Source organism: Aulonocara sp. 'chitande type north' Nkhata Bay, linkage group LG10, assembly GCF_057382095.1.
Source record: "Aulonocara sp. 'chitande type north' Nkhata Bay isolate Kocher_YH1m ecotype deep benthic linkage group LG10, A_spYH_male_GT1.1, whole genome shotgun sequence".
Classification (NCBI taxonomy): domain Eukaryota; kingdom Metazoa; phylum Chordata; class Actinopteri; order Cichliformes; family Cichlidae; genus Aulonocara; species Aulonocara sp. 'chitande type north' Nkhata Bay.
In genome coordinates, this window is record NC_141353.1 from 34203316 (window position 1) to 34229970 (window position 26655).

General features: G+C 42.2%; 2 protein-coding genes across 4 annotated transcripts in view; both read right to left on the minus strand.

The window, feature by feature from the left end:
• The window catches only part of LOC147321268 (roundabout homolog 1-like), a 107379-nt gene that overhangs the window by 36239 nt on the left and 44485 nt on the right, over nt 1-26655 (minus strand). The window lies entirely within an intron of this gene.
• LOC147321269 (uncharacterized) lies at nt 19446-26072 on the minus strand. The gene is made up of 4 exons (XM_086307589.1): nt 25599-26072; nt 24602-25433; nt 24048-24520; nt 19446-19490 (listed from the first exon to the last, which is right to left on the minus strand). The coding sequence occupies exons 1-4, from the start codon at nt 26064-26066 to the stop codon at nt 19446-19448; spliced, it is 1818 nt and encodes a 605-aa protein (XP_086163715.1). The 5' UTR covers nt 26067-26072.

The window sequence follows — 26655 nt, forward strand, 5'->3', positions numbered from 1 at the left end:
TTTCTCCCTCAATCTGATCCCTCCAGATGAGAATTGCATAGCCCACTTCAAAGCATCAGCCCTTGGCCTCACTAGTTGGGATCTGACAGCGTCTGACTTGTTGTTAGTCCTCTGGAGCCTGAACCACAGCTTGAAAGGCCTACTGTAGCAGGGCTCCAATAATCCTCTCTATAGAGTCCAACTAGACCAAAGAAATACGATCAAATCAGGACAGGCCTGAGATATGCCACAGACAGTAACCTTATCACACTATCATTGTATACGACAGCCATATACACCTTTTGTGGTGATGGTCTCAATTTACTCCTCAATTTACTATTTGCTATCCTGTAGCAGTAACAGCTATTGCATACTGCAATAATAAAACATAACTTTTATGTCCCAAAGTCAATAGTGATATTACCTTAAGACACTGATGGTTAAAAATGGTTAAAATCAGATTTCACCTTGAGCTATATTGGAGAAAAATGTCCTTTTTAGTATTTTAAAGAAAGCAAAGCAGAGCACTTTGGCATTTTTATCACCTGGTTGATGTGTATTTTCATAAATCTTATATCTTGTTATAGCACTTTACCCTCATAGTCTATTGCAATAACCTACTACTAGAAAGATATTTAGTTATATTCCTTACTCGTCAGAGGAGTTGATCTAATATCTAATGGTTTTTTTTATATTAAGTTAACATTGTAATGCTTAATTGCTGTTTTGGTTAAGACTTAAATGGAGAAAAAAAATCATTGTATATCCTACAAAGCTATCTAGTAGCCATTTAGCTTAACATCTAGTTTATCAGTACAAAAACTGAAACGGGAAAAAAAAAAGGAAGGAGTATGGTGGCCCTGAGAGGCCAAATGGACTGCAACTTAAGAAAACACCAGCAATAAGAAAAACACAGCAAAAGCACACAAAACACAATGGAAATATGAAAAATGACAACGGAAATAGGAAAAAATAAAACGGAAATAGGAAAATACAGATTTCCAAAATAACAAGGGAAGTGTTTCTGGGGAGACAATAACCCGACAGACCAGTTGCAGGAACCAAAATATGCTAAGAATTGCGCTGGGAGACACTTAAAAGAAGTGGAGGATCTATCGGTTTTGTGAGGAAAGAAAAGATGAGAGGTAAGTGTGTTAGCCTAACTATTAGCCTAAAAATCCGTCATCAGTATTATATGAATCATGATAAAACACACCTACCATGTTTTGTTTTCCTGCAACTGGTCTGTCGGGTTATTGTCTCCCTAGAAACACTTCGCTTGTGCTTTTGGAAATCTGTTTTTTTCCAATAGACCCTGTGCACAAGAAAATGCTTACTTCCTGTTTTAAGACCGGGTGTACATTTCCGGTAGCCTTACTTTGTGGTCAGTCGCTACTGCGAAGGACTCCAAAATCATGTCCAAAACACGAAAACGGTAAGATCGTGTTAAGTTACAAAGAGCGGAGTGTGCGAACACTCACCATTGCTGTGTCATAAAAAAATTAAATGATCAATTTTGCAGTGTGACTCTGAAGAAGATAACCAAGATACTACTTTGCGGATTTCACCTATCGCTGGTTATTTTTAGAACATAACACCCGTGATAAACGAGGGACCACTGTATACAAATGCTGAGAAATATAGAATTTGAATTATTTCTCTCTTTTGCTCTGAGGCGCGGGGAAAAAAATATTGACAAGTCAATGAACATCATCTACAGATATATTCGGTAAATGCCCAAGACATCTTTAGAAATGTAAATCACCGCTTGATTCATCTATTCGGTTGACTTGTTTTGGAAAACCCGACCGTAAACAAGGAGCGAATATCACACCGGAAACGAAGCGCTATACAGGAGTTTCCCCACCGGAAACAGCATATGCTAAGGCGCACAGAGTCTATTTCTGTTTTCTTTTTTCCTATTTCTGTTGTCGTTTTTCCTATGTCTGTTGTGCTTTGTGTGCTTTTGCAGCGTTTTTCTTATTGCTGGTGTTTTCTTAAGTTGCAGTCCGTTTGGCCTCTCAGGGCCACCGTAAAGGAGTCACTTGTAGGACAGTTCCGATAGTAAGATAGTAGCGACTGTCTTTTAACCTTCTACTGATTATTGGTTCATTTGGGTTCCCAAAATGCTAAACTGTTACTATAGATCAGCCTCAGCCTGTCTGTGATGTGTACATACTGAAATGAAAAGGGCAAGAGGCAGATGCTTAGCAGTATTGTGGTTCTGTCTGTTTCCTGGCACTCCTCACAGTGACCGCACAAAAAACATGATATTAGAGCAAGTAATATTAACCGAAAATAAGAACTGACATTGTGAAATTTTAATGCGCTCAGTGCTTAAAACATTTCCTGTTGTTTCAGCTCAAATACAAACCAGCCCTTATTGACTAAAATATCACAGAGCAGCAACTTGAAAACGGGCATGCAATAAATACCCAAAGCTAACCTTGAAAATACAGCTATCGTTCAGTCCCAGTAGATATGAAATCCTTGGCTTTTCTCACAATCTATCTCCTGACCTCTTGCTACCCCCACCCCCTGGTGTGTTTATCCACCATGAACCACCCTCCTCCACTACCACCACCTCCTCTTCTTCTCCTTGCTCTTAAAAAACTAGTCTGGAGAGGCAGAAAGCTTTGAGAGAAACAGCTGCTTCACAGAAAAACCAATATGCGCAGCTCATGTCTAATAGTTCGTAATATAGACTGAAAAAAGAGAGAGAGCGAGAGAGTGAGACCAACAAACACATACTGTACTCTCACACGGGAGGTCCAGTGGGCCCTGTTCTCCTTTGCAAGCACCCACCAAAGCCAATAACATAATAAGAATTGCAACCAAGCAAATCCAATAAAAGAGTCTCACACATACAAATTAGAATACATACATGAGCTCAGTCTCATAACTATGCCACAGGAGATTTGTAAAATAAACACAAGCATCTAGAAGACAGTGCATAAGGCTCATAAACTAACAAAAATTCCTTGCTTGTCCTCCATGGGCTCTCCAATTTGAATTTCATTTTCCACAATGAAATTATTATTTAAAAAAACGGTCCCAGGGCAAACATTTTCTTGCACAGGGCCATATATCTATCTTTGTTTGGCGAACCAATTAACTCAATATTGTAGCTCACTTCATATGATAAAGTTCCATGTTATAATATTTGCAGGGTCTTTTAATACTGAACTTTCGCTTTTCTGTTGCTGTCCTTACCTTTTAGATTCAGAGAACGACCCTTTAATGCCTCAATACATCGAAATCCTCTGTTAGGGAATGATAATGCTGGCACTGTTGCTTATTTCTCTTCTTTAAAACACACATATGTATAAAAGAAAAGACAATAACTGAAAAAAGACACTGTATGTGCAAAATGGACAAGCATATCATCTGCTAAGCAGCACTACATCCTGGCAGGGGATGTGTACCATGGTGCCATGTGAATGTGCGTACAGGGATAGATGCACTGCTTCATCAGTTCTTGGAAGTTCTGACACTCTAATCCTGTTGATGTACGTGCAGAACATATCATTCGAGGAGCAGATATTAAAACCAGCTAAAAGGATTGCGTGACCTCTATTTTAATCTTCTTCACTCATCCCATCCCTCTCTAAGAGGTAAAGCATTGCAGTGAGAATAAGGAGAGGGGAGATATGAAAAGACAGACGAGCATGAAGAAGATTAGGAGAATTAGTGAAGTGGCAGAAGAGCTGGGTGAAACAGAGGCTGAACAGCTCTAATAGGGTTAGTAGAGTTGTCAATTACTGTCTTGGATATATTTGGTTGCGAAAAAAACACGTTCAGGAGAAGAGACACATCAATACATACAAATAACACATACCAACTGTGTGGGTATATATATCATACTTGGCTTGTCAAAACAAACATAATACAGGTTCATCCATCCATTTTTTGATAGTCTCTCTTTTAAAAAAAAAAATACACCAATGCGGTGGCCTTGCTTTCTTGCCTTCTAGTTTTGCTCTGATGCAGTTTATTTCTCTACCTCTGTTAGTTTGTACTGTCAGCCTGTTTCCATTTTCAGATGTCACATGATGTATAATCTGGGTATCTCTTTTCTACAAAGTCAGGAAATGATTGTTTCTAGATGAATATCTTTTTCCTCAACGCCTAGAAATAATACAAGGCACCATACATTATCATAGACGTTTGCCAAATATGGCACTGCTGACGCTGTTGCAGTAGTAAAGTATGGCTGCATCTTGCTGGGACTTTCTTGTTGGATTTGCAGTGTACTATTACGTGTGCTTTGTTGGCATCAAAATAGAAAATGTAGACCATTCAAAGAGCTTTTATGGAGTCAGAATGTGACTGCTGTTGGTTTGTTGCAAACTAGCTCTGGCTGTAAGGCATTAAATAGGTCCACAGGCTCCTCCAGTTCTTACAATGACTGATTTCTGCAATAGGTTGTCTCGTGGCAACGTAGCTTTGTTAAAATGCCACCTGTATAGGTATACAGATCTATCAGGTTTTGTCAGAACACTAGGTGGTGTGTTGAGTCTTCAAGTTAAATTCCTATGTGGACTGACTTTGATCAGCTTATGACTCACATGCACATGAAGATTAGCTGGGAAAGCATCATTTTCTGATGTCATGACTGGACTGGACTTTTTCTCATACCGTCAGCAAAAGGTCAAAGTTAAATGTGGAAACGACACCTTTATACATGTTGTATAGTGATCACTCATTCACTTTATTGTGGTTTTAATTTCTTGAATAAAAATAATCTGACAGTTATCATTTGGCAATTGTTTCGGACTAAATAAAAAAAGAGTCAAAGAAGAAGTGCTGATTCTGACGAGATCAGGTGGGCAGTTCTCACTGATTTTTCATGTAATTTCCCACATGACCAGAAATATTTTCTTATTTAAAATTTTAATTAAGCAGCTAACTTAAAAATGAAGTACAATCCATACATTTTATATCTGATAGAACCCCCTTTTTTGGCCCATTTTTCTTTACACTTTCAGTTCTCTTTCAGTTAAAGTTCAGGGGCATTCATCCTTAAATTCCCACCACAGCATTTCATTTACTTTGACATCTCGACAAAAAATGGGTCACAGCAACAACTTTTACATTTCTTTTCGTTGTATTTTTTTTTCAGCCATTCAGTTTTTGATATGATAGTGTGCTTGGGATCATTCTGCAACATCATTCTTTTGTATGACTTCTTTTGTGTCCATGCTTTAGCTGTTAGACAGATGGCTTCACATTGGAGAATACAGCTGCGCTTGGGATATCAATTGTGTTGTATGACACAATTTGTGCCAGCCTTTAGCTGTCAGACCGATGGTCCCACATCTGACTTTGAGTTCATTGTCAGCTCAATGACTGCAAGTTGCTCGGGTCCTGTGGCTACAAAACAAGCCCAAATCATCACCCTTCCACCACTGTGCTTGACAGTTATATTTGACAGTTATACTTGACAGTATGACGTGTCATGCTCATGTGCTGTGCAAAGGAAAATATTCCACAAGTCTTGTGCTGCTGTGTCCTTTTTAGAGAGAAGAAGCCTTCTTTTGGCAGTCCTTCCAAGTAAGACATACTTGTTGAGTCATTTTGTAATTGTGCTGTTGTGAACTTTAGGATTTAGCATGCTAACTGTGGGCTGTAGATGAGATTGCATGGTTACACTATGGTCTGACCTGAATTTGCTGGGACATCTACTCTGGTGAAGGTTGTGTGTTAACACACACCTTAATGTACCTTGCATTACAACTATTGTTTCTGCTCTAATGGTATAATGTTTTAATTTGCAGTAGTGATAATCAGGCCTGCCGATTACATACCTATCTCTGATGTCATACTGTATATATACTTCATAAATTGTTACAATAGCGTCATTATAAGGTATAAAAGTTGTGTTGCAGCACTGCAAAACAAATAGTGTGTGCAAGTGACATGAGAAATAACTACCTTTAGATTTAAAATGACGCAGGAATGTGAAAACCCATAGTTTTACAACACGGTGTCCTGTCATCAAAAGGGATTGCCTCACACCTTTCTTTTTAAATTAAAATTATTTGTATTATACTGCTTCATCTTGCAGGCACTGAATACACACAATTATTAAACAAGCTAATTATTTTCAAGTATTTTTTCAATTAATTTTCGCCAAGGTGTGCCATTTAATTAAATCAAGATTGTATTGGACAAAATAAATGAACAGAGAATAAATCAGACCCCGTTTGGTCAATTTAATAAGTGCAAATGCATTCAGGGAACGTTTTCCTTCCTTAGGGCACATAATAATTGTGAAAATGCAGCGTTCAATGAAACATGTTAGTGAAATATAATCTACTAAAGGTATGAGGTTGCCATTATTTTCCTGCAGTCTTTTATTTGCAAGGATGAAGCACTACTTCAGGATTCTAGTGATGCAAGCCTTGCATTAATTTATCTTTTAGAAGTCTAAACAAAATGTGTGTGGGTTGTGTCTGTGCTTTTCACCCGTTACTTTGGAAATAGCACCCACTTTGCACACCAAGCGCTTTTAGACCAAATGGAATAAATCCATATAGCCACTCGCTAACGCAATAAAATATAAAACTGAATAATGCGGCTAAAACAGGACTCTGGTTAGATGGGTGGAAAACTCAGGAACTGTTTAACGCAACACATAATGATCTATATGCTGAGATCTCACCTAAAAACACCTGCTTATTAGAACTGCATCTCATGCCAGAAGATGGCTTTCTGTACGGTCCCGAGTTAGCTTTCCTTTGTTACTCCTGAAGCCTATTCCATGTGCGATGTAATTTACTGAGATTTGTATTGAGGCTGTCAGGATATACACTTGTTAGTGATATAAAGCATCAAAAACCTCACAAAAGGAAACATAACATAACTATTAATTGTGACAGCAATAGCAAACACCTGAATCCTTTAGAAAGCAGGAAATGCATGTCAGTGAGAATGGGAATGGTACAAAACCCAATCAAGTCCTCTTCTTCTGAATAATGGAGAGAACTGGAGGCAGTCGAAGAGTGGCCCTCTCTCTCTGGGGCAAGAGTCCCTCACATGAAAGCAGAAAAGCCACATGCGCGCACACACACACACACACACACACACACCATACTTTAACCCTCTCATTAGTGTAATCCTGCATGAGAACAGTAAATTGTCATGAATAAATCCACTTAGAAGTCAGCGAATGAAAGACTTTCACTTTGAGTTGGTTGCATTACCATTTCAATAAGCGTGCCACGCTGCAAAACGTTGGCAGTGTTTGACAGAGTAATTGGGAACATTAACGAGTAGATAAAATGTGGTAAGCGGAGGGAGGCGTCCGTGTAAGTACGTGTGCGAGTATGTCAATTAATTTTTTTCGCAGACACAAAAACACATTTGCAGATTTTCCACTAATAGGTCCAATGAGTCCCCCTGAAGGAGAAAGATTGGTGTGAAAGACTTTACCGGCTTTGTTTGGCAAAACAAAAGAATTGGATAGTAGACAGTAGTCAGACCTTGAGACAAATGTATTCCAGCATTTTGGCCCATAGAAACCTTTGTTTGAGCAGCATGACCTTAGAATAGTGTTTGGAAAATCTCCTTGGGCTAGCTTGATTTCTAAATAAGCACCTTTCATGAACTGTACACAAAGAGAAGAGAGGGGCAAAGTTTAGGGTATGTGCAATTACACCCTGCAGACAGAGCATAAATCTAACCCTGAGTGGGCAACTCTTTGTTTAAATGAGTATCTACCCTAATTTCTACCTGGCCTTTGTTTGTGAAAGAAGACAAAGTGGGTAGCGATGGAAATAATAAAGTGCAAAACCCAGGAGAGATGCTCCAAGGGAAGAGTGCACCTAGGTCACAAAGCGAGGAGGAGGAGGATCAGGAAGAGCTGGTAGTGGGGAGGGCAATGTATTGTAACAAAGAGAAAAGTGAGCCAGACAAAGACAGAAGCAGGAGAGTGGAGATATAGACACAAAGAAACAAAGAGGTATAGTCATTGTAACACTGGATAAGACAACTTTGTAGTCACTGTTTGCTTTATGGTGAGGCAGGTGCCAAAATATGCAGGAGTTATGTGCTAAAACACACACGCACTCTCACACACATGCACACACACACACAAATCACACGCAATATACACATTCATAGTTACAGCTATGTTCTGCATCTTAATGTACCCAGAGGTGCCCTAGTCTCTCCCTCATCATCAATCTGAGAGACAACTCAAGGCCCAGGAGAGAAAGAGGCTGTGGGCAAATATGTAATGCACTGTGGTGTGCCAGGAAAAAAAGAAAAGAGAGGAAAAAAAAGCCTAATATAAATCAGAGAAAAGTACGAGACGGAACAACGGATGGTGTTCACGCAAATATTTTGAGACTACAGCATTATATTCCAGAGGATATTACAGTGGCTGACAGATATACATTATGCACCACAACACACCAGAGCCCATGCTTTCATTCAAACGGGAGAAACTGCGGTTTAAGAACATGCAAAGATGCTGACACTGCATGAAGTGATAGCAGATTTACACGAACCCAAGACACGAAAGGTTTGACACTGCACCATCGATAATTTCCGCGTAACTGAAGGATGTGTGAAAAGATGCAGCAAAAAGTGGGGGAAAAACGAATCATTGGCTGATTTACATCCATTTAGTGCTTCGTATCAAGTGTCAGATATTGATAATAGGATGTTCTGGCAAGCATCGGTGCTTCAGTCATGCTTTGCAAGCATTTCTCTCTTTTTTTCTATCTTTAAAAAAATTATTCTTCTGGAAAAAGGGCTTTCCACCAAAAAAATAGCACTGGATAAACATAAATATCTAAACACCTTATTACCATGAACTGCCAGAGGTCATCAGAAATGAAATAAATGATCATTTAAAACCTAATAAGTGATGCACAAATAAAATCTATGCCCTGTTAATGGTTTAGGGGGGAAAAACAGCCTAGGAGCAGTAGTCTTTGGCACTTAGAAGCCCTTCAAGTCATGACGAAGCTAAAAACCAGTAATTTAGAGTAGGAATGGGAACAGAAATCGGGTATTACAACAAGCTTGTTTGGTTTTGACCGAGCTGCGCCAGGGAGGAATGAATGGGAAGAGAAATGAATGAGGGGTGAAAGATGAAACTTTAATGATCCCTCTTGGGAAATTGGGTCATTGCAGCAGCACGGGGAAGGGTACAGATCAGAACAGAGCAAACGCGGGTTTCCAGATAATACAAGTAATTAACATGAGATAAACACACAAAGGATAACTAAACACATGAAAGCGATAATTACGCACACATTTATATGTTAAGCACATGTGTCAAAATGCCAGACAGGTAGACTCGAAGAGTAAAGACACGTATGTAAACATCCATGGTCAAGATGTTTAAGTGATCCAAAATTGCAAATGGAGCATAGGAGGGAAGACAACCAGGAGGATTTGTGCCGGAGCGGCCCCCAGCCCCGTAATTGGTAGGAAACAAGAGGACTCTGAATAAACACTTGTCATGAGACACAGCCTGGCTCATTTTTTTTCTGTGCACGCTCCTATCCTCTTCTCCTGACTCGTTTAACTGAAGCTAACTCAAAGCCATGCTCCCCTCATAGCTCGTCCTCCTCCTCACAGTTCCCCTTCACTCATCGCTAGTCGCAGCTATCTAGCCTCCATTCTGCCTTGTGTATCTGTCTGTTGCTGGGACAACAAGCCAAACACCACCTCAAGATTTCCAAATATCCCGACAAACTGCTCTCTGCACCAACTACTCTCAATCTCTAGTCTCCCCCCGCCCTGCCTTCACTGTGGCCTGCAGTCCTCCCCTTAATTCTGCTTTCTGGTCTTCTTCCTAATTATCTCTCGTGGAGGACAACATAGCCCCTACCATCCCCCGCACCGCTTCAACCCCGCTACTGAGAGACCCTGATGAATAATTTCACGTTTTTCTAGCCTTCTCCTTTCCCTCAACCTCAAATTGATTATTGTACAGAAAGCACAGCTAAAAGAGCAGCCCAATGGGTAATTTGTCTTTCTGACGATTGGAGTCCATGGATAGGTGTGGGGGAGGGAAAAGGGAGAAGGCTCCAAAACGATATGGAAAGGGATGAGAAAAATGTGATTATACGAAGAAAATATTTTTATATTGGAACGCTTCGCAGAGCTCGTCTCTGATAGCTCATTCCGTTTGATGTCGTGGTCAGAGGAGTAATTGGGAAGAGTGGACATTTGCATGTGGGAATGTTCGTACGAAAGTGAACAAAGTGAGCAGAAGAACATCCTTGAGGACTGTCCGTAATTACATGAAGCGCTTTGGAAAATGCTGTGAATACAGCGCCTGTCATTTGCTCTCCATCACAAACACTGCTTACAGCCCCGTGGCTACAGACACTCATCCATCGATGTTTGATTCCACTTAAATATGACTGACTGATGTGCTGTCGGAAGACGCTAACCTCCAGGTATGCCAAGCCTCCAATACTGTGAAACTCCCACCCGGTGGTGTGCAAGGCTCTGGCGATGACAGGGGAGGAGGGTATAATTTGGGCACCACAGGAAAGATCACTAAGTGTGCATGCAGATATTCTGCCTTTTCATTAGGGTGAGGTATCCCACGAATAAGCGCTGCTGAAATAAATGCCTGCATTTATTCTGCTTTAACATTAGGTGACTCATCTAACTGCGTGTGTGCAAATTAGCAGGCCAAACCAGGGTCAGTGATGTGAGTCATTAGCAATTTTGGTTAAGACAAGTTCACACCTGGATATTTCTTGATGGCGCTTTGCTGTAATGTGATGTCGAAAGTTGCAAACATTCTTCATTTGCGATTTTTCTTATGCAGGTCCTGCCATGTGCCTGTGATTCCCCATCATCGCAAAGATAAGCTGAATCAGCCACCCACCAGCTCTCCTTCTCTCATCTCTCCATCTTACCCTTGCATACACCCTCATCACTTTTCATTCCCCCCCTTGTGTTTTCCTGTCTTCTAACTTCAATCTCTACTTACTCTCATCTCCTTTTGTTTCCTCTAAGCCATCTCACAATCTCCCAGGGCTTTGTTCCTCCCTATCTTCTTTTCTTTTCCTCTACTTCAAACCTGCTGTAAAGTCTTTCGGCAAGGCTAGATTTTCCTCCCTGTTTTTTTTTTTTTTTTTTAGGCCTGAGCTTTCCTCATTTTCTCTTCCAGCTCTTTTGTGCATTCTCCACCCCCCACCCTGAAAACCCTCCTAATGGATCCAGTGTCTGCAGAATACCAGAGTAAACCGCACAACTGCACTGTGGCTTCATGTTTGTCTCTGCTTCAGTGTCTCTCTACTCCATCTATGAAAAAGGGGGGTACAAAAAAATGAATTGAAAACTGCCGAACACGAAAGCAAAAAGAACGCTTCACAGTGCAGTGTCTGATATCTCAAATAAAAACCTTAAAATTAATGTTTTAACTTGAAGGGTTTTTTCTTTGCTTATTCTTTTATTTGTTAATCTTTAACTAATAAGGGGTAATGCAGCTTTTTTTCTTTTTTAAAAAAATAAAACTGCTTAGGTTTAACTTTCCTCTGTTCATGCAGTCATGAAAGCTACCATTAAACTTGATACTTACCCAGTTATTCCATGTTCCCAAGAAACTGCTGTTGCTTCTGATAAACTCAGCAAATATTGTGCATGAGAAGCTTTTTTCCCCCCAATTTTGTCCCATAACTTATATCCCCGAGGAAATAACAGGAGGATTCCGCTTAGTAAACAATCCCGTCTCCTAGAAATTATGTTTTCACAGTACTAATTTGCCGCAAATATGTTTTGTTAGAAACGTTAAGGGCATTAGTAATACCGTTTTGATTGACAAAGTAATATGTTTGCAAATCGTTGTCACTGAAGAGTCAGAGAATTCAGACTCAATTAAAGTTTATTTTTATGCTTCACTGTACTGAGGTTACAGATAGATTGTGGTCTGGGAGAAATACTGAAAAAAAAAAGTTAATTGAAGCAAATCATCCGGTGGAGTTGGAGACACAAGTAGCTGCAATACTTTCACACATAAAGGATCCACTTTCTCCATCTAGTTATTTTAAGAAGCTGAAATGCCAATCAAAAAATGACTCTCTGTGCTGAATTTGGAAAAAAAAAAAGTGTGTACAAATAATTCCCACCTCAAAAATATAGAAACTATGGATCTTGATCCTGCTGGTTTTCTGTTCCATGTAGCTCTTCATTACAGCGACAAATTTAACCAGAGATAACTCTTCTAAAAATGTACAAGCACAAACAGCAGGAGTTCAAACAAGCCTTGTAGCCCTCTGCCTCGGAGTAGTGAACCAATAGGAGTGCAGGCAGGAGGCTGCAACAAGCTTACAGGTGTCGGCGTGATAGACAACGCGATAACAGACCGACAAGGACAAACTGTCACATCTCTGCTGGGCTCGGCACTCCACAGGTAGACGGCATCCCGAGCAGCCCGAGACAGTGACAAATGGACACAATTTCCCTTTATTTATCTATGTGTTGTGTGAACTGCAGAACACATGCTGGCCTGCCCCCCCATAAATCTTTATCCAGTTAACACAATGCCAATAAACCAACACATTAGCCCTCACAAGCAGGCTAATCAAGCATATCGCACAATGTGTAGAGTACACGAACACATTCCTGATTAAAAAAGAAACGAAAGAAAGCGAGAAACACATCAAAAAGACATTATAGAATCCCTTCAGAGAAGTGCCATTACTCACAGCATCTGCACACAACAGCAAAGCATTTCCTGCTAAAAAAGAAAAGAGAGAGAGAAAAAGCAAAATAGAAAGGATGCACTCAGAAAATAAATCTGGGGGCAAAAACATGTCACTTATAACCCCGGTAATAAGTTTCTACTGTGGAGATGGAAGAAGGCTGGAAAAAGCTTTAGGGAGTCAGGGAGGTCAGGGAAGCGAGAAGGCAACATTTATACTGGTTAGATTTGATAAGGCCTGGAAATTGCTGAGTGAGGCATCCACTTCCAGAGACAAGCCAGTCTGTCTCGGTGACTCTGACCGGCTTGGCTCAGCCGAGAGGTGCCTCGTGTGACATGATGTCCCCCTCTGCTATTAACCCTGCTGACACAAGCTTTCCTCTTACACAAATACCTACATCATCAGCTGCCAATCTGACTGTTCAATCTACAAACACTGGACTAGAATTAAGGTTTCTGCCTCTATAGATGAGCTTGCTCCCTCTGTACCCAAACAAAATCATTTTGCAGCCCAAAAACGACACCCTGGTCTCCTTCACTGACATCAACACACACGCTCACTAAAACTCTCCCTGCTGGTTTTGTCATATTACCTGACAGAACACCAGCAGATTTTTTTTTTTTTTTTTTTTTTTTTGCTCAGTGCCAAGCAGTCACTGGTGTGAATGGCTGAGCCTCTGGATTTAATTAGTGCTGCGCCCATATGGATTAGCAAACAGACAGGCGCACACACAAGCTGAAAGTATGTCACATTCCCACCTGATCAGCTCTTAACATTGCCCTTGGTGGCATGCAAACACAGATGCACACATGAATACACACACCAGGGGGAAAGAAAGAGGGCGGGGCGGGCTGAGCTTTAGAATCTGGCGAATTCTTTGCTGTAAATTTAATTGGTTTTAGCAGCAGTGCAAAGAAAACGTTAAGGTTGGCTTGCTGCACCATGTGCACAGAGACAGCTGCTCTGATGGGTAGGAGGTAGGAGGGAGCAAAGTGAACATACTGCTAAATAGATTATTTTAAAAACCAGCCAGGTTGATAAACAACATACTGTCAGCCTGGAAACGCAGGGATGCAGATGGATGGAAGGACACGCAAACACACAGTACCATACTCTGCAAATATTCACTTTGCCTCTAATCCCATTGAAGCCTACGCAAAGGACAAATTTCTGTCTGGTGTTGTTAATCTCCTGGGGTAGTTAGAGTTGTTGGTCATTTGTGAATCATTCTCGATGTTTAGCCAAGACTCTTTTACTGGTATGTTACCAACCATTTCTTTCCTTATCCCACTCGCCATACAGGACAATTATAGAAAAGTAAGCAAAAGTAGCATGAGACTGAAATGATGTATACACAAGTTCTGATATCACAGATGTTTTGTCAGGTTATTCAATAATGATTAGCTTACATGGTATATTTGGTATTTTCTGCACTTCTATGGCAGCTGTAAAACTTGTCTCAAAAGCAGAAGATCACACAATAAGATCTTTGGCTGATATTCAAATATGACTACAACCAATATTTTATAATGTGGTAATCATTTTTCTTTAAATACTGTAGCAGCACAAAAATCATTTTGATTACACAGTGAATTGTAGAAGGGCAAATGGCATCTATTCCATTCCCACTGAAACCCTCAAGTGCTTTCTCTGCTTTGTAACTTGGGTAAGTGGGTATGATCTCACTAGTAAAATGAGTTTTTTGGGATGCTGAAAGCAAAGTTTAGTCAATGTGGTCACTAAGGACACAAGGCTCTGAGGCAGGGGATTGATTTTGCTCTGGTTCTGCAAAGTCATAAACAAGAACCATACAAAGAAGCAGAAAAGAGGTAGGCATTTTGTTGCTGATAACTAAAGTAACGCCTAAGACCACCAGATCAATTATTCCCAATCTTTTTCTTCCAAAACAACCGGAGATGAGAAAAACCTGCTTCTTTTTTCTTTGTTTGGCATTTCAATCTTAATATTTGGCCATGCTAACAAAGCTGTTAAAGAATGCTTGATAATTATTGTTCCAACCAATAAGGTTCAACCAATAGTTAGGCTTCTTGAAATAGTTTCTCTTTCACTCCGATATAGCATTTGTGACTCTTTTAAGCTGTTTATAGCTCTTATTCAATAATCTAAAGGTTAACTGTACAAATCAGACTAATATTTAATAGTTTTACTCAGTACACAACACTATGCGGCCTCCTTGCCAGTCAATATAGAATGTCTGCTTTGAATGAAAATGATGATTTTGTCTTGATTGCATATTCAAACAAGACAGAAACACCATAAAGCTCTACTCCAGTACACTTCACCATTTGATGTGAGTGGAATATACTTGTACTGTTGGACCAAACAGCTTATAGGCAATGGCCATTAGTCTAGTAAACCATTAACAGTGTTTCAATGTACCTTACTAGAACTACTCAATGAAGAAAACAGATTTCCAGGTTTACTTGTAAAATTGTACACCACCATGCAAATTTCTTGAGCGACACCTAATTTCTTTAAATGTTGCTAGAAAAATGGAAACCCGATGTCACAATTGATTAGCACAAACATACATGGAAAGACTAAAGCAGAGTTTGAAAATCAATATAAGCACATTTACTCTTCCGCGAAAGCCTGAACTGTATTATCCAAGCTTTCTTAGCTTGAAGAAGTCTTGAGGAATAGTTCTCCAGGCTTCCTGAAGGACATTCAAAGTTCTTCTTTGGATGTTCACTGCCTTTTGTTTGATTCCATGTCAAGATAACACTGCTTCAATACAGGCCCCATTGTGTGTTTTCTATCAAGGTATACTTCTATTGAATTGGCAGCTTGTTTGGCATCCGTGTTTTCCTGGTGGATCAAAAGGTGGATATTACAGTAGCATTCATAATTCCATCAATTTCAACAAGATCCCCAACATGACTTGTACAAACGAAGCCCCAAACCATCTTCCAGTGATGGCTGTAGACACTCACTATTGCACCTCTCTTGACCTACTTGGTACATGTTGATTGGCGATTGGAGTCAGAACTTTTAAACACAAATTCATCACTCCATAAGACCTTTTGCCACTGATTTTCAGAACAGTTCTTGTGTAATTTGGCATACCTCAGCCTTTCCTGCTCTTTCATGTCTTCATAAAGGGCTTCTTGACAGCCACCCTTCCATTCGGAACATTTCTGATGAGGCCTCGGATACTGTTGATAGTTTTTGTAAGACTTACCACTTCTTCTTTTGGCCTCCACTTATCCAATTTCCTCACCCTGCACACTATCCTACTGAAAATTAGTGAAAAAGCAGTAGATATACAAAGAAAAACTTCAGAGAGCCTTAGGAACTATTGCTCAAGACCACATTAAAAAAAATCCAAGAAAGTCTGGCTCTGTAGAAGACAAAAAATGGGAAATGAGGAGTTGCTTCACTTTTGCACTGTATTGTAGTTTTCTCCAGTCCACTTTGTTTTTTTAAACAATTATTACATAAACAAAGGAAGTAAGGGGGTACAGGAGATGACAGGATTGCTTAGACAAGTTAAGCTGTAATGCTTTCCTTGACACTCTATTTATTACCTTAAGCCTAGAAGTCAAATCATGCACATCTCCAAAAACAATAACCTGAATGGACAGTATCATCTCCTCATTGGCGGTTAGAGCATTTTATGCAGCTAAGCTGTGTATGAATAATAGCATAATCTGCTGCAATTATGGATAGATAGCTTATAATTAGTTCATTGTAATCCCTTCAGCTGTCTGGCTCTAAGCAGACTCAGCACTGTCTGGATCCAAATAGGAAGAAATGTGAAAGAGAGCAGTTAGGGGTAGGGATAACCTTATTCTGGGAAGACACTTTTTGCATTGTGGGCTAAAATTAAATAATGTCCTTCACAGTCTGTTGAGAGTCTTTTATGTCTCTATAGGCAGCAGAGAGAAAAAAGCGACACAAAGAGGAGAGAATTAGCATTGAGACGAGGTCAGAGTAAAATATCATTCATGCTACAGTCCCCCACTCCCACACACAATGAAGCGCACCATTCCACGTCATACAAAGGCTTTTATTTTTTTTAAATCTAGCCTTGGTTGATTTCCATTCTCTTAATTTCAATTCACTGTCTCATTTGGCAGCATGTGTCCAAATTAATTGGTTTGTTGTTGGACACGCTGTTTTCTTCCGCTCTGCTTGACATAAGTATGCAATTGCTTGGGGGTTCGAATAAAAAGTGGGAGGTCAACATACCTTTACGGTAGTCTTACAGTAATTTACAAGGCAAAGAACAGTGAGCCTTACTGGGACTGAAACCCTTGATTAGACCCAGTAGGTGTCTGTGGTGAAGGTAGCCCATGTTTAATAGCTTTCATTGAAGCGTACTGACTAACATGCATGGGCTGTTAAAGTCCTGGTGTTTTTGAGCTTGTCGCTCTGTTCAGAAACCAAATGGGAGTGACAAGGAGTACTATTGAACAGCAGACTGTGTATACTGTAAACAATGTACACCACATGTCCTGCTGTGTGTTCATGAGTGCATACAGCATCTTCCACTTTACCTTCCCAAAAGCAATTCAGTACCAGAGTTACCAAGTGGCACTGTTGCCTTTAACTACATAAAGGTCTTCACACACAGGAATGAAACACAGATACCTCTCACAGTTATGCATTCCTAATAAAGGAAATGAATTGCAAAGAAAATGTTCAACCAAGCACATGCCTCTGACTTCAATAACCAACCTTGCCTACATTTGGTCTTTACAACAAACTGTTCTCAAACAACTACAGGGAATAACTGGCTGTGAGATTTCTGCTACAGCCCAGTGCAGTGGAGGGAAACACTGTATAATTCGTAGTTAGGCTCACAGCGCTGAAAATACTAGATAATGAAACCTCAAGAGCAACATATCTTTCTAGAACATTACTCATTGCATTGGAACTATATTCTGTATTATCCAAAAAATCATTAACCACAGTTTTGGTCTGCTTCTTCTAAAACTCTGCTCTGTCCTGAAATTGTCCTGTTAAGGACACTAATTCATGAACATTATAAATATACTTTTTCTTTTGTGTTGGTACTCTACAAACAGATTTCTTTTTCACATCATTAGGACAGATGAAAACATTTCAGAGATGAACATCTTAAAACAGTGAGGCGTACATCTTTAACCTAATGTCTTGGTAGCAATAGGGAAAGTGGAAAAGCCGGGCATCCCTGTTCCCTGCAGTTTTCTCAAGCTCATCGCTGGGTATTCCCAAGCACTCCCATTCCAACTTGGAGATATAAACTCTCTACCAGATTCTCAGCCAATTTTGAGGTTTCATCCCAGCTGACCATGCCCAGTTTAGACCTTCAATAGGAGGCACCTAGAGGCAATCTAATCAGATGGCCAGAGTACCTTAACTCCCTTCTAATTTGGAGCAGTGTCTGTACTTCTGTCACACCCTCGTATCACAGAGAGTGAAGCTCCCTGTTAAATCCAGAACTGAATTCAAAATCCTGCTCCTCACATACAAGGTCTTGAATAATCAGTCCCAATCTTATCTTAATGACGTATAGTACTTCGCTCTCGCACTGCAGGTTTACTTGTTGTTCCTAGAGTATTTAAAAGTAGAATGAGAGGGAGAGCCTTTAGTTTTCAGGCCCCTCTTCTATGGAACCAGCTTCCAGTTTGGATTCGAGAGACAGACACTATCTCTACTTTAAGATTAGGCGGAAAACTTTGCTTTTGCTAAAGCATATAGTTAGGGCTGGACCAGGTGATTAGGCTGTTGGGGTATTCCCGTGATGCATTGAGTATTTCTTCTTCAATCACCTTTCTGACTCACTATGTGTGTCTGCATTGAACCATACTTGTTATTAACCTCTGTTTCTCTTCCACAGCATCTTTTATCCTGTCTTCCTTCTCTCACTCCAACCGGTCACAGCAGATTGCCGCCCCTCCCTGAGCCTGGTTCTGCTGGAGGTTTCTTCCTGTTAAAAGCGTTTTCCCCTCACTGTCGCCAAAGTGCTTGCTCATAGGGGGTCATATAATAGTTGGGTTTTTCTCTGTATTTGTTATTGTAGGGTGTTGGGCGACCGTGGCTCAGGGGGGTTGGGAAGTGTATCTGTAACCGGAAGGTCGCCGGTTCGATCCCTGGGCTCTCTGTCCTGGTCGTTGTGTCCTTGGGCAAGACACTTTACCCTACTTACCTACTGGTGTTGGCCAGAGGGGCCGATGGCGCGAAATGGCAGCCTCGCTTCTGTCAGTCTGCCCCAGGGCAGCTGTGGCTACAACCGTAGCTTGCCTCCACCAGTGTATGAATGCGAGAGTGAATGAATAGTGGCATTGTAAAGCACTTTGGGTGCCTTGAAAAGCGCTATATAAATCCAATCCATTATTATTATTATTATTAGGGTCTACCTTACAATATAAAGCACCTTGAGGTGTCTGTTGTTGTGATTTGGTGCTGTATAAATAATATTTGATTGAACTGAATCTTCTTCTACAATCTCAATCTTTCAGTTGTTACTTAAGTTCACACATGAAAGATGTATAATGTCAAAATGAATGGCAGCAAACCGACCACTGATCCAGACCGAGACAAGTACACAACATTTACAATGTCTCTTGAAGACACACAATTCAGTCATGGGTGTGAAATGTGGAGTAAACAGGCTTATCAAACAGATAGGATTTCATATGTATCTTTAAGCAAGCATCAGATATTCTCATCCCTTGCCCTCTACCCTATTTTTTTCTCCCTTTTCATTCCTCCCTAGTATCCAACACCACCTCCAACTCCCCCCATGGCAAAGCGAGGCAGGCAATAGTATCTGCTCTATTACAGTGCCTCTGGAGATATCTGCCTTCTCAGCATGCAGCAATGCTGGAGACAGAGAAACACATAAACACATATGGTGCACACACAGTGGAGACCTCGGGTCTGAGATAATCAATGCCAACAGAGCAGCACTGGCTAGAGAAGGCAGAGAGGCTTACCCAGAGGCTGAGCTCTGTTCATATAAGAAAAAGCCAGCAAGGAGAGAAGGAATGATATCTGTAGTTCTGTCATTGTGAACAATTTAAAGCAATCAAAATTGTATTGTATACAGACATTTAAAAAAAAATGTATTCCAACAATAAAAGAACACCACATGCTTTCAGCATCTATTTATAAATCGCACGAATGTGAGGAGAAAAAAAAGGGCGACAGCAAGAGTGTAAGACATCAGACTGACAGCACTCCTGCATCACAGTCGCTGTCTCCGCACACGGTGTCAACAAACCTCAAGGAAAGCTGACAAGAGGTGCAGGTGTCCAATGGCTATTAGTCTAAAAACTTCCTCATCTGTCAGTGAAGGGAACCAGTTAGTGAAGCAGCTGTCAATTAAACAAGCACTCATCTTGAGAAGCCTCTCACACAAAGCAGAGAGTGGGTGAAAAAAGACGTGCATGACAGGTGGTTGTATATGTGTTCTTGTCTCTCGACATTTCAGTTCAAGACCTTTAGCGAGACATTTTTCATGGCATATATGACATAGATTGGTTTGATGAAGGCCCATAAGGGGGAGGGGGACGTATTGAAATGCCAACCCGGAGCAAAAACAGAAAAAGTGAATCTTGTTGTTCACAGGAGTCTCAGCAGGGATGTGGAGCTTTCCATTTTTTTTAAATCTTGGACAATCAAGTAATGGTACTGAGAATGCAAAAAGCGGACACGAAAAAAATGGTACATTTCAACATTTTCTATGTCAATGCACTATTTATCCACAGCACTAAATTAGATGAGGGAGATTTTGCCTCCCAGTACCTGATCAATCCAATTATCAGTCCAGCTATGAAACCTGGCTCAATTTGTTCACTCCAAATGAATTCAGTGGGCTTATAATTAACCAGCTCTGCTTGGAAGCCACTGGGATAAAATATAGGAATATGGAGCTTGGAAGAAAATTCTTATCAGCATGTGAATCTTTCATGAGAAGATGTAAAACCTGCCAGGAGGAGGTTTGCTTACAGTCAATATGAAATTCAGACACTCAGTTGTATCATGAGACCCATTCAGACTTGACATGCATAGTGAGATCTGAGAGAATACACATCTCACTGAAGTAGTAAAACTATCAAAAAGCACGAGCCAGCCGTCTATATCTTAACTCTCTAGGTTGACTTGATCTTGGCGGTATTATCTCCCTTGTCTCTCATATAAAGAATGAAGGTTAATAATATTTAACTATGATCTCATACTGAGAAACAAAGGAAGCATGTGCTCTTTTTTTGTTGTATTTTCTCAGTGGAAAATTCAAATAAATTTGTGTAGGTATTGTTAAAAGCAAACAACATTAGCACTCTACAGCTGAGACAATTTGCACATTAGGTTGTGAGAGCGTACCTGTCTGTCATTCATCTGCTGCTATACATAATGCTGCTCTAGAAGATAGTGGTGCCATCAAGCAGAGATTTGAAAAAAATGTTTTTCAACCTAGTCAGTGTGGACCAGATGTTGAAATTTCATGTTAGTACAAACAAAGCTTCTGTATTTAATACGATTTCTTTTTTCCTAAACGTAGTAAATTTTGCTATGAAATGCAATATTTAAAGTTTGATTAACAATGGTACTTTGCATATATATCAGTTTCCAGTGAAAATGCGTTCCTGTTACTGACCCACGTGTGACGGCCTCTGCCCGACCCGCAACCTTTTTCTCTGCATGTGTTCCAGCGCCCTGGTGGGCAGGGCATAGCTTGTCAGCACCAACTGGGAACACCTGGGCCCTGTTTTCCCAAACCATAAAGCTGCGGTTGGCACTTCATTCTGCCTCTCACTCTCAACCCACTGTGTCATGCATTTATTTAGTTTTTCTTAAGGTGGTTGTTGCACTTACATGACCCATAGCCACCTTAAAAGTCATGTGGACTCATCTGGACCATTTTTTAAAACGAGATTTTTTTTCCTTTTGTACTTTTTTACATTTTTACATCTAGTTAACTCCCAGGCAAGATTGATGTAAGGGATATTTATGTCATTTTCCATTGTTTGACAGATTACAGCTATTATTTGTTCATTACTCTGACCACATCATTTCAAGAAAGCCCCACTACATTACTAGGGGGACTAGTGCTGGAGTCATACATTACATAGACCGTTCTAACAGGATTCATTAATGTTTTTTTCTCAGAAGCTGATCAATTAATATAAACTCTACATGCATAAAATGAGCTCTAAAAAGTCTCCTTATCATCCTTAACTTTGAAAACAAGTGACTATGATGGAATATCATCTGACAGATCAGCTGTAAATGTCGTTTTGCCTCAGTAGCAAACCATGAAGCAGAAATGGAGGCAAATGTTTATTAGTACAATGCAAATATTTAAATTGGATATCACACCCTGAAAACATGTTACCGCAAGAAAATAACAAAGCACTACAACAATACAAGAGACATTATAATAAACTCCACCAAAAAGTAATATTGGTGCATGACAGTATTGTTGTTATGGTTGACTGTGGTAAATTGTCAGTAGATTGCTGTTTTGAAAATGACTTGAATTCTGACATGTTTTGCATATCTCATTAAATAGTGGGGGGGCACATTGACTATAGGCACATTACCTGCTTTTAATGTGTGTGTGTGTGTGTGTACATGTCTAGACATCTTTGAGAGGACAGAGCATTGTCATGCTACTATACTATAGGGACAAAATGTGCATCCCAATGAGTTTGAAGGCATTTTTGACGCTTAAAATTTGGTTTTAGTGTCAGGGTTAATATTTAGTTATGGTTGGGTAAGGGTTAGGGTAAGCAGCTAGGGGAAGCATTATGTCAATGAGATGTCCTCACTACGATATGAAAATGAGTATGTGTGTGTGTGTGGGGTTGGGGGTGGAGGGGCATTAATATTTGTATAAATGAATACAAAGTCACAGTGCCAAAGGCCATATCACTCAGAATATCCTTTTAATTATTTCCAGTTTCTCCTCAGTGTGTCTTACTTTTCTCAGCTTTATCCTCTCCTTAAGCTTCCAGAGTTCCTTCTAATATATTGTCTGCATTTGTGCCTCTTTGTTATATTTCTGTGATAGCCTTGGGAATTCTGGGAGAACCAGTAAAGCAAATACTCTACAAAGAAAAGCACAGATTGAGAGAGGATGGCCAAACAGAGCAGGGATCTATTGGCAGATGGAAATTGCATTAAGAAATGTCTTTTCATATTCCGTATCATTTCAAGATAAAATACTGCCATACATTTGAGAGAATCAATGGGATAGAAAGCCTACTTGTAAGCATATACTGCAATTGTGTTTGCAGACACTTGTACCTGATTGCTAGGTTGTTGTAGATTGGAGAAGGCTTTCATTCAATTGTCTGTCTCGCACAACATGACACAGACCCTGAAATTGGCCTTGATGACAGAGAAGAATTTATTTTGTGGGTGAGGGTGGAAGAACCCAGCCAAGAAAACAAAGGCTGTGAGTTTTCGTTTCTACTACAGCCACACTAGCAACTAATTGGAAAAATGATTGAACTTGCATATTTGAAACAATATCATAAAATGTAAAAAAGGTAAAATGAAAAATTGTCTGTTATTATTCAATTATGTTTTAGGGATTGGAAACATTGACAACAATGTTTCGCTTTTTTTTTCTTCATGTGCTACAATATTAATGTTTAAAAAAAACTAAGGAAGGCAGAGCATCAACATGAAAACACACAGGCACACCTTTGTTTTACCATCTCCCTCACACACTGTTAGGCGGGGCTGTGTGCAGGCAGGAATAGGACCCAAGGTGCAGACTCCGGAGACAGACGTGAACTCAAAAAAGGCTTTAATTCTGAACGCAACATGACATAACTTGAAAAACTCAAAATAAACTTACACCGGTGGACAGACAAAACACACAGCAAAATAAACGGTAGATCGCGACCCGGACACAGAGAAACACAGGGCTTAAATACACAGAGGGAGCAATCAGGGAATGGGTAACAGGAGGGAAACACAGCTGGGGCAAATCAGAACTGACGAGACCAAAGAAGCATAAACTGAACACACTGAGAAAAGACAGAGACCTTCAAAGTAAAACAGGAAACACATAACACAGACTGAAAAAAGACACAGACTCACATGCAGGCACTACAAAGGGAACAGAGACGTGGGAACAGGGCAGACACAAACACTGATTGAACACGGGGATATAGGAACTTAAGATACACATAGACGCGAACTAGACAAGGGGATGCAGGTGATAGGGGAGACAGAGCAACTAAAGACGACAGAGACATAAGCCATAAGACGGAACTCAAAGAAACCAAAAACTAGGAAGTATAAATAATATCAAAAACTCAAAAACCCTGGGTCGACGACCCAGGCATCCTAACAGTACCCCCCCCTTAAGGGCTGGCTTCCAGACAGCCCAAACCAAAACATCAAAACCAAAAACAACCCAACCAGGGTGGGCGGCGGGGGAAACAGGATGGAGGGCTCGAAACAAATGAAACACATTGAGCCAGAAACAAAAAAAAAAAAAAAAAAAAAATGCAAACACTGGAGCCCGGAAAGCAACAGAACAAAAAACAGGCTCATGACAGGCGCAGGCAGCCAGGAAAAACAGTTCACAAAAAGTTCAGGGGGGCGGCCCGGAGGCTGACAGCACAATAGTCCAAACCCGGGCAGTTCAGGGGGGCGGCCCGGAGGCTGACGGCCCAAGAGCCCAGAAAACAGTTCAGGAGGCCGGCCAGGCGGAAGGCACTGACAGCGACCGAGCAGTACAGGGGGCCGTCCATGACGGCGGCGTAGTTTAGAGGGCTGTCCATGACGGCAACGGCGTCCAGTCATCGGCCGGACAGAACGTGCAGGACGAGCAGGCCGGACAGGACGTGCAGGCCGGACAGGACGTGCAGGAAGAGCAGGCCGGACAGGACGTGCAGGAAGAGCAGGCCGGACAGGACGTGCAGGCCGTGCAGGATGAGCAGGCCGGACAGGACGTGCAGGCCGTGCAGGATGAGCAGGCCGGACAGGACGTGCAGGCCGTGCAGGATGAGCAGGCCGGACAGGACGTGCAGGACGTGCAGGCCGGACAGGACGTGCAGGCCGGACAGGAACAGACAGATTGGAGACCTCAGGGGCAGACAAAACTGAACCCTCGGAGGCTGGACCAGGCGGAGCTGCAGAGTCGGAGGCCGGACCAGGCGGAGCTGCAGAGGCAGAACCAGGCAGAGCTGCAGAGGCAGAGGCCGGACCAGGCGGAGCTGCAGAGGCAGAGGCCAGACCAGGCGGAGCTGCAGAGGCAGAGGCCGGACCAGGCGGAGCTGCAGAGGCAGAGGCCGGACCAGGCGTAGCAGAGGCAGAAGGCTGAACGGGCTCCTCGGGCCCTCCAGCTGACGTGGCAGGAGGCTGAACGGGCTCCTCGGGCCCTCCAGCTGACGTGGCAGGAGGCTGAACGGGCTCCTCGGGCCCTCCAGCGGAGACAGGTGGCTGAACGGGCTCCTCGGGCCCTCCAGCGGAGACAGGTGGCTGAACGGGCTCCTCGGGCCCTCCAGCGGAGACAGGTGGCTGAACGGGCTCCTCGGGCCCTCCAGCGGAGACAGGTGGCTGAACGGGCTCCTCGGGCCCTCCAGCGGAGACAGGTGGCTGAACGGGCTCCTCGGGCCCTCCAGCGGAGACAGGTGGCTGAACGGGCTCCTCGGGCCCTCCAGCGGAGACAGGTGGCTGAACGGGCTCCTCGGGCCCTCCAGCGGAGACAGGTGGCTGAACGGGCTCCTCGGGCCCTCCAGCGGAGACAGGTGGCTGAACGGGCTCCTCGGGCCCTCCAGCGGAGACAGGTGGCTGAACGGGCTCCCCGGGCCCTCCAGCTGACGTGGCAGGTGGCTGAACGGGCTCCTCGGGCCCTCCAGCTGACGTGGCAGAAGGCTGAACGGGCTCCTCGGGCCCTCCAGCTGACGTGGCAGAAGGCTGAACGGGCTCCTCGGGCCCTCCAGCTGACGTGGCAGAAGGCTGGACGGATGACAGAGGAGAGGAGTGACGATGGCGTCGCTTCCTTCTAGATGAGGGAAGTGAAACTGGTGGAGATACGGAGACCTCCTCCTCATCCGACCACATGGCCGCCAGGAAAAAGGCAGGCGAACAAGGTCCTGGCTGGTGTGAGGAAGGAGAGGCAGTCTGAGGTAGCGACGAGGCAGGTGGTGAGTGTGTGTTGTCCTGGGGCGGCGGTGAAGAAGTGGAAGTGAAGGTAGAGAGAGCAAGCTCGCCAGCCCTGACTTGCTCCCTCCAGGCCGCTATGGAGCTGCCCAGCACAGTGTCCATAGAAAACTGAGTAAGCCGAGGGTTGCTCCGAATGATGGCATCCACAGCACTTAGCCCAACTGCCATGGTCCTCAAATCATTGGCCTGAGCAATGCGGTCAAGCAGGCGCACCAGCCGCTCCATCTCGCCGTTGAACTCAAAGGAAAAAGAGTCTGCAGGGTCCATGTTCTGGTCGCGATCTTCTGTTAGGCGGGGCTGTGTGCAGGCAGGAATAGGACCCAAGGTGCAGACTCCGGAGACAGACGTGAACTCAAAAAAGGCTTTAATTCTGAACGCAACATGACATAACTTGAAAAACTCAAAATAAACTTACACCGGTGGACAGACAAAACACACAGCAAAATAAACGGTAGATCGCGACCCGGACACAGAGAAACACAGGGCTTAAATACACAGAGGGAGCAATCAGGGAATGGGTAACAGGAGGGAAACACAGCTGGGGCAAATCAGAACTGACGAGACCAAAGAAGCATAAACTGAACACACTGAGAAAAGACAGAGACCTTCAAAGTAAAACAGGAAACACATAACACAGACTGAAAAAAGACACAGACTCACATGCAGGCACTACAAAGGGAACAGAGACGTGGGAACAGGGCAGACACAAACAATGACTGAACACGGGGATATAGGAACTTAAGATACACATAGACGCGAACTAGACAAGGGGATGCAGGTGATAGGGGAGACAGAGCAACTAAAGACGACAGAGACATAAGCCATAAGACGGAACTCAAAGAAACCAAAAACTAGG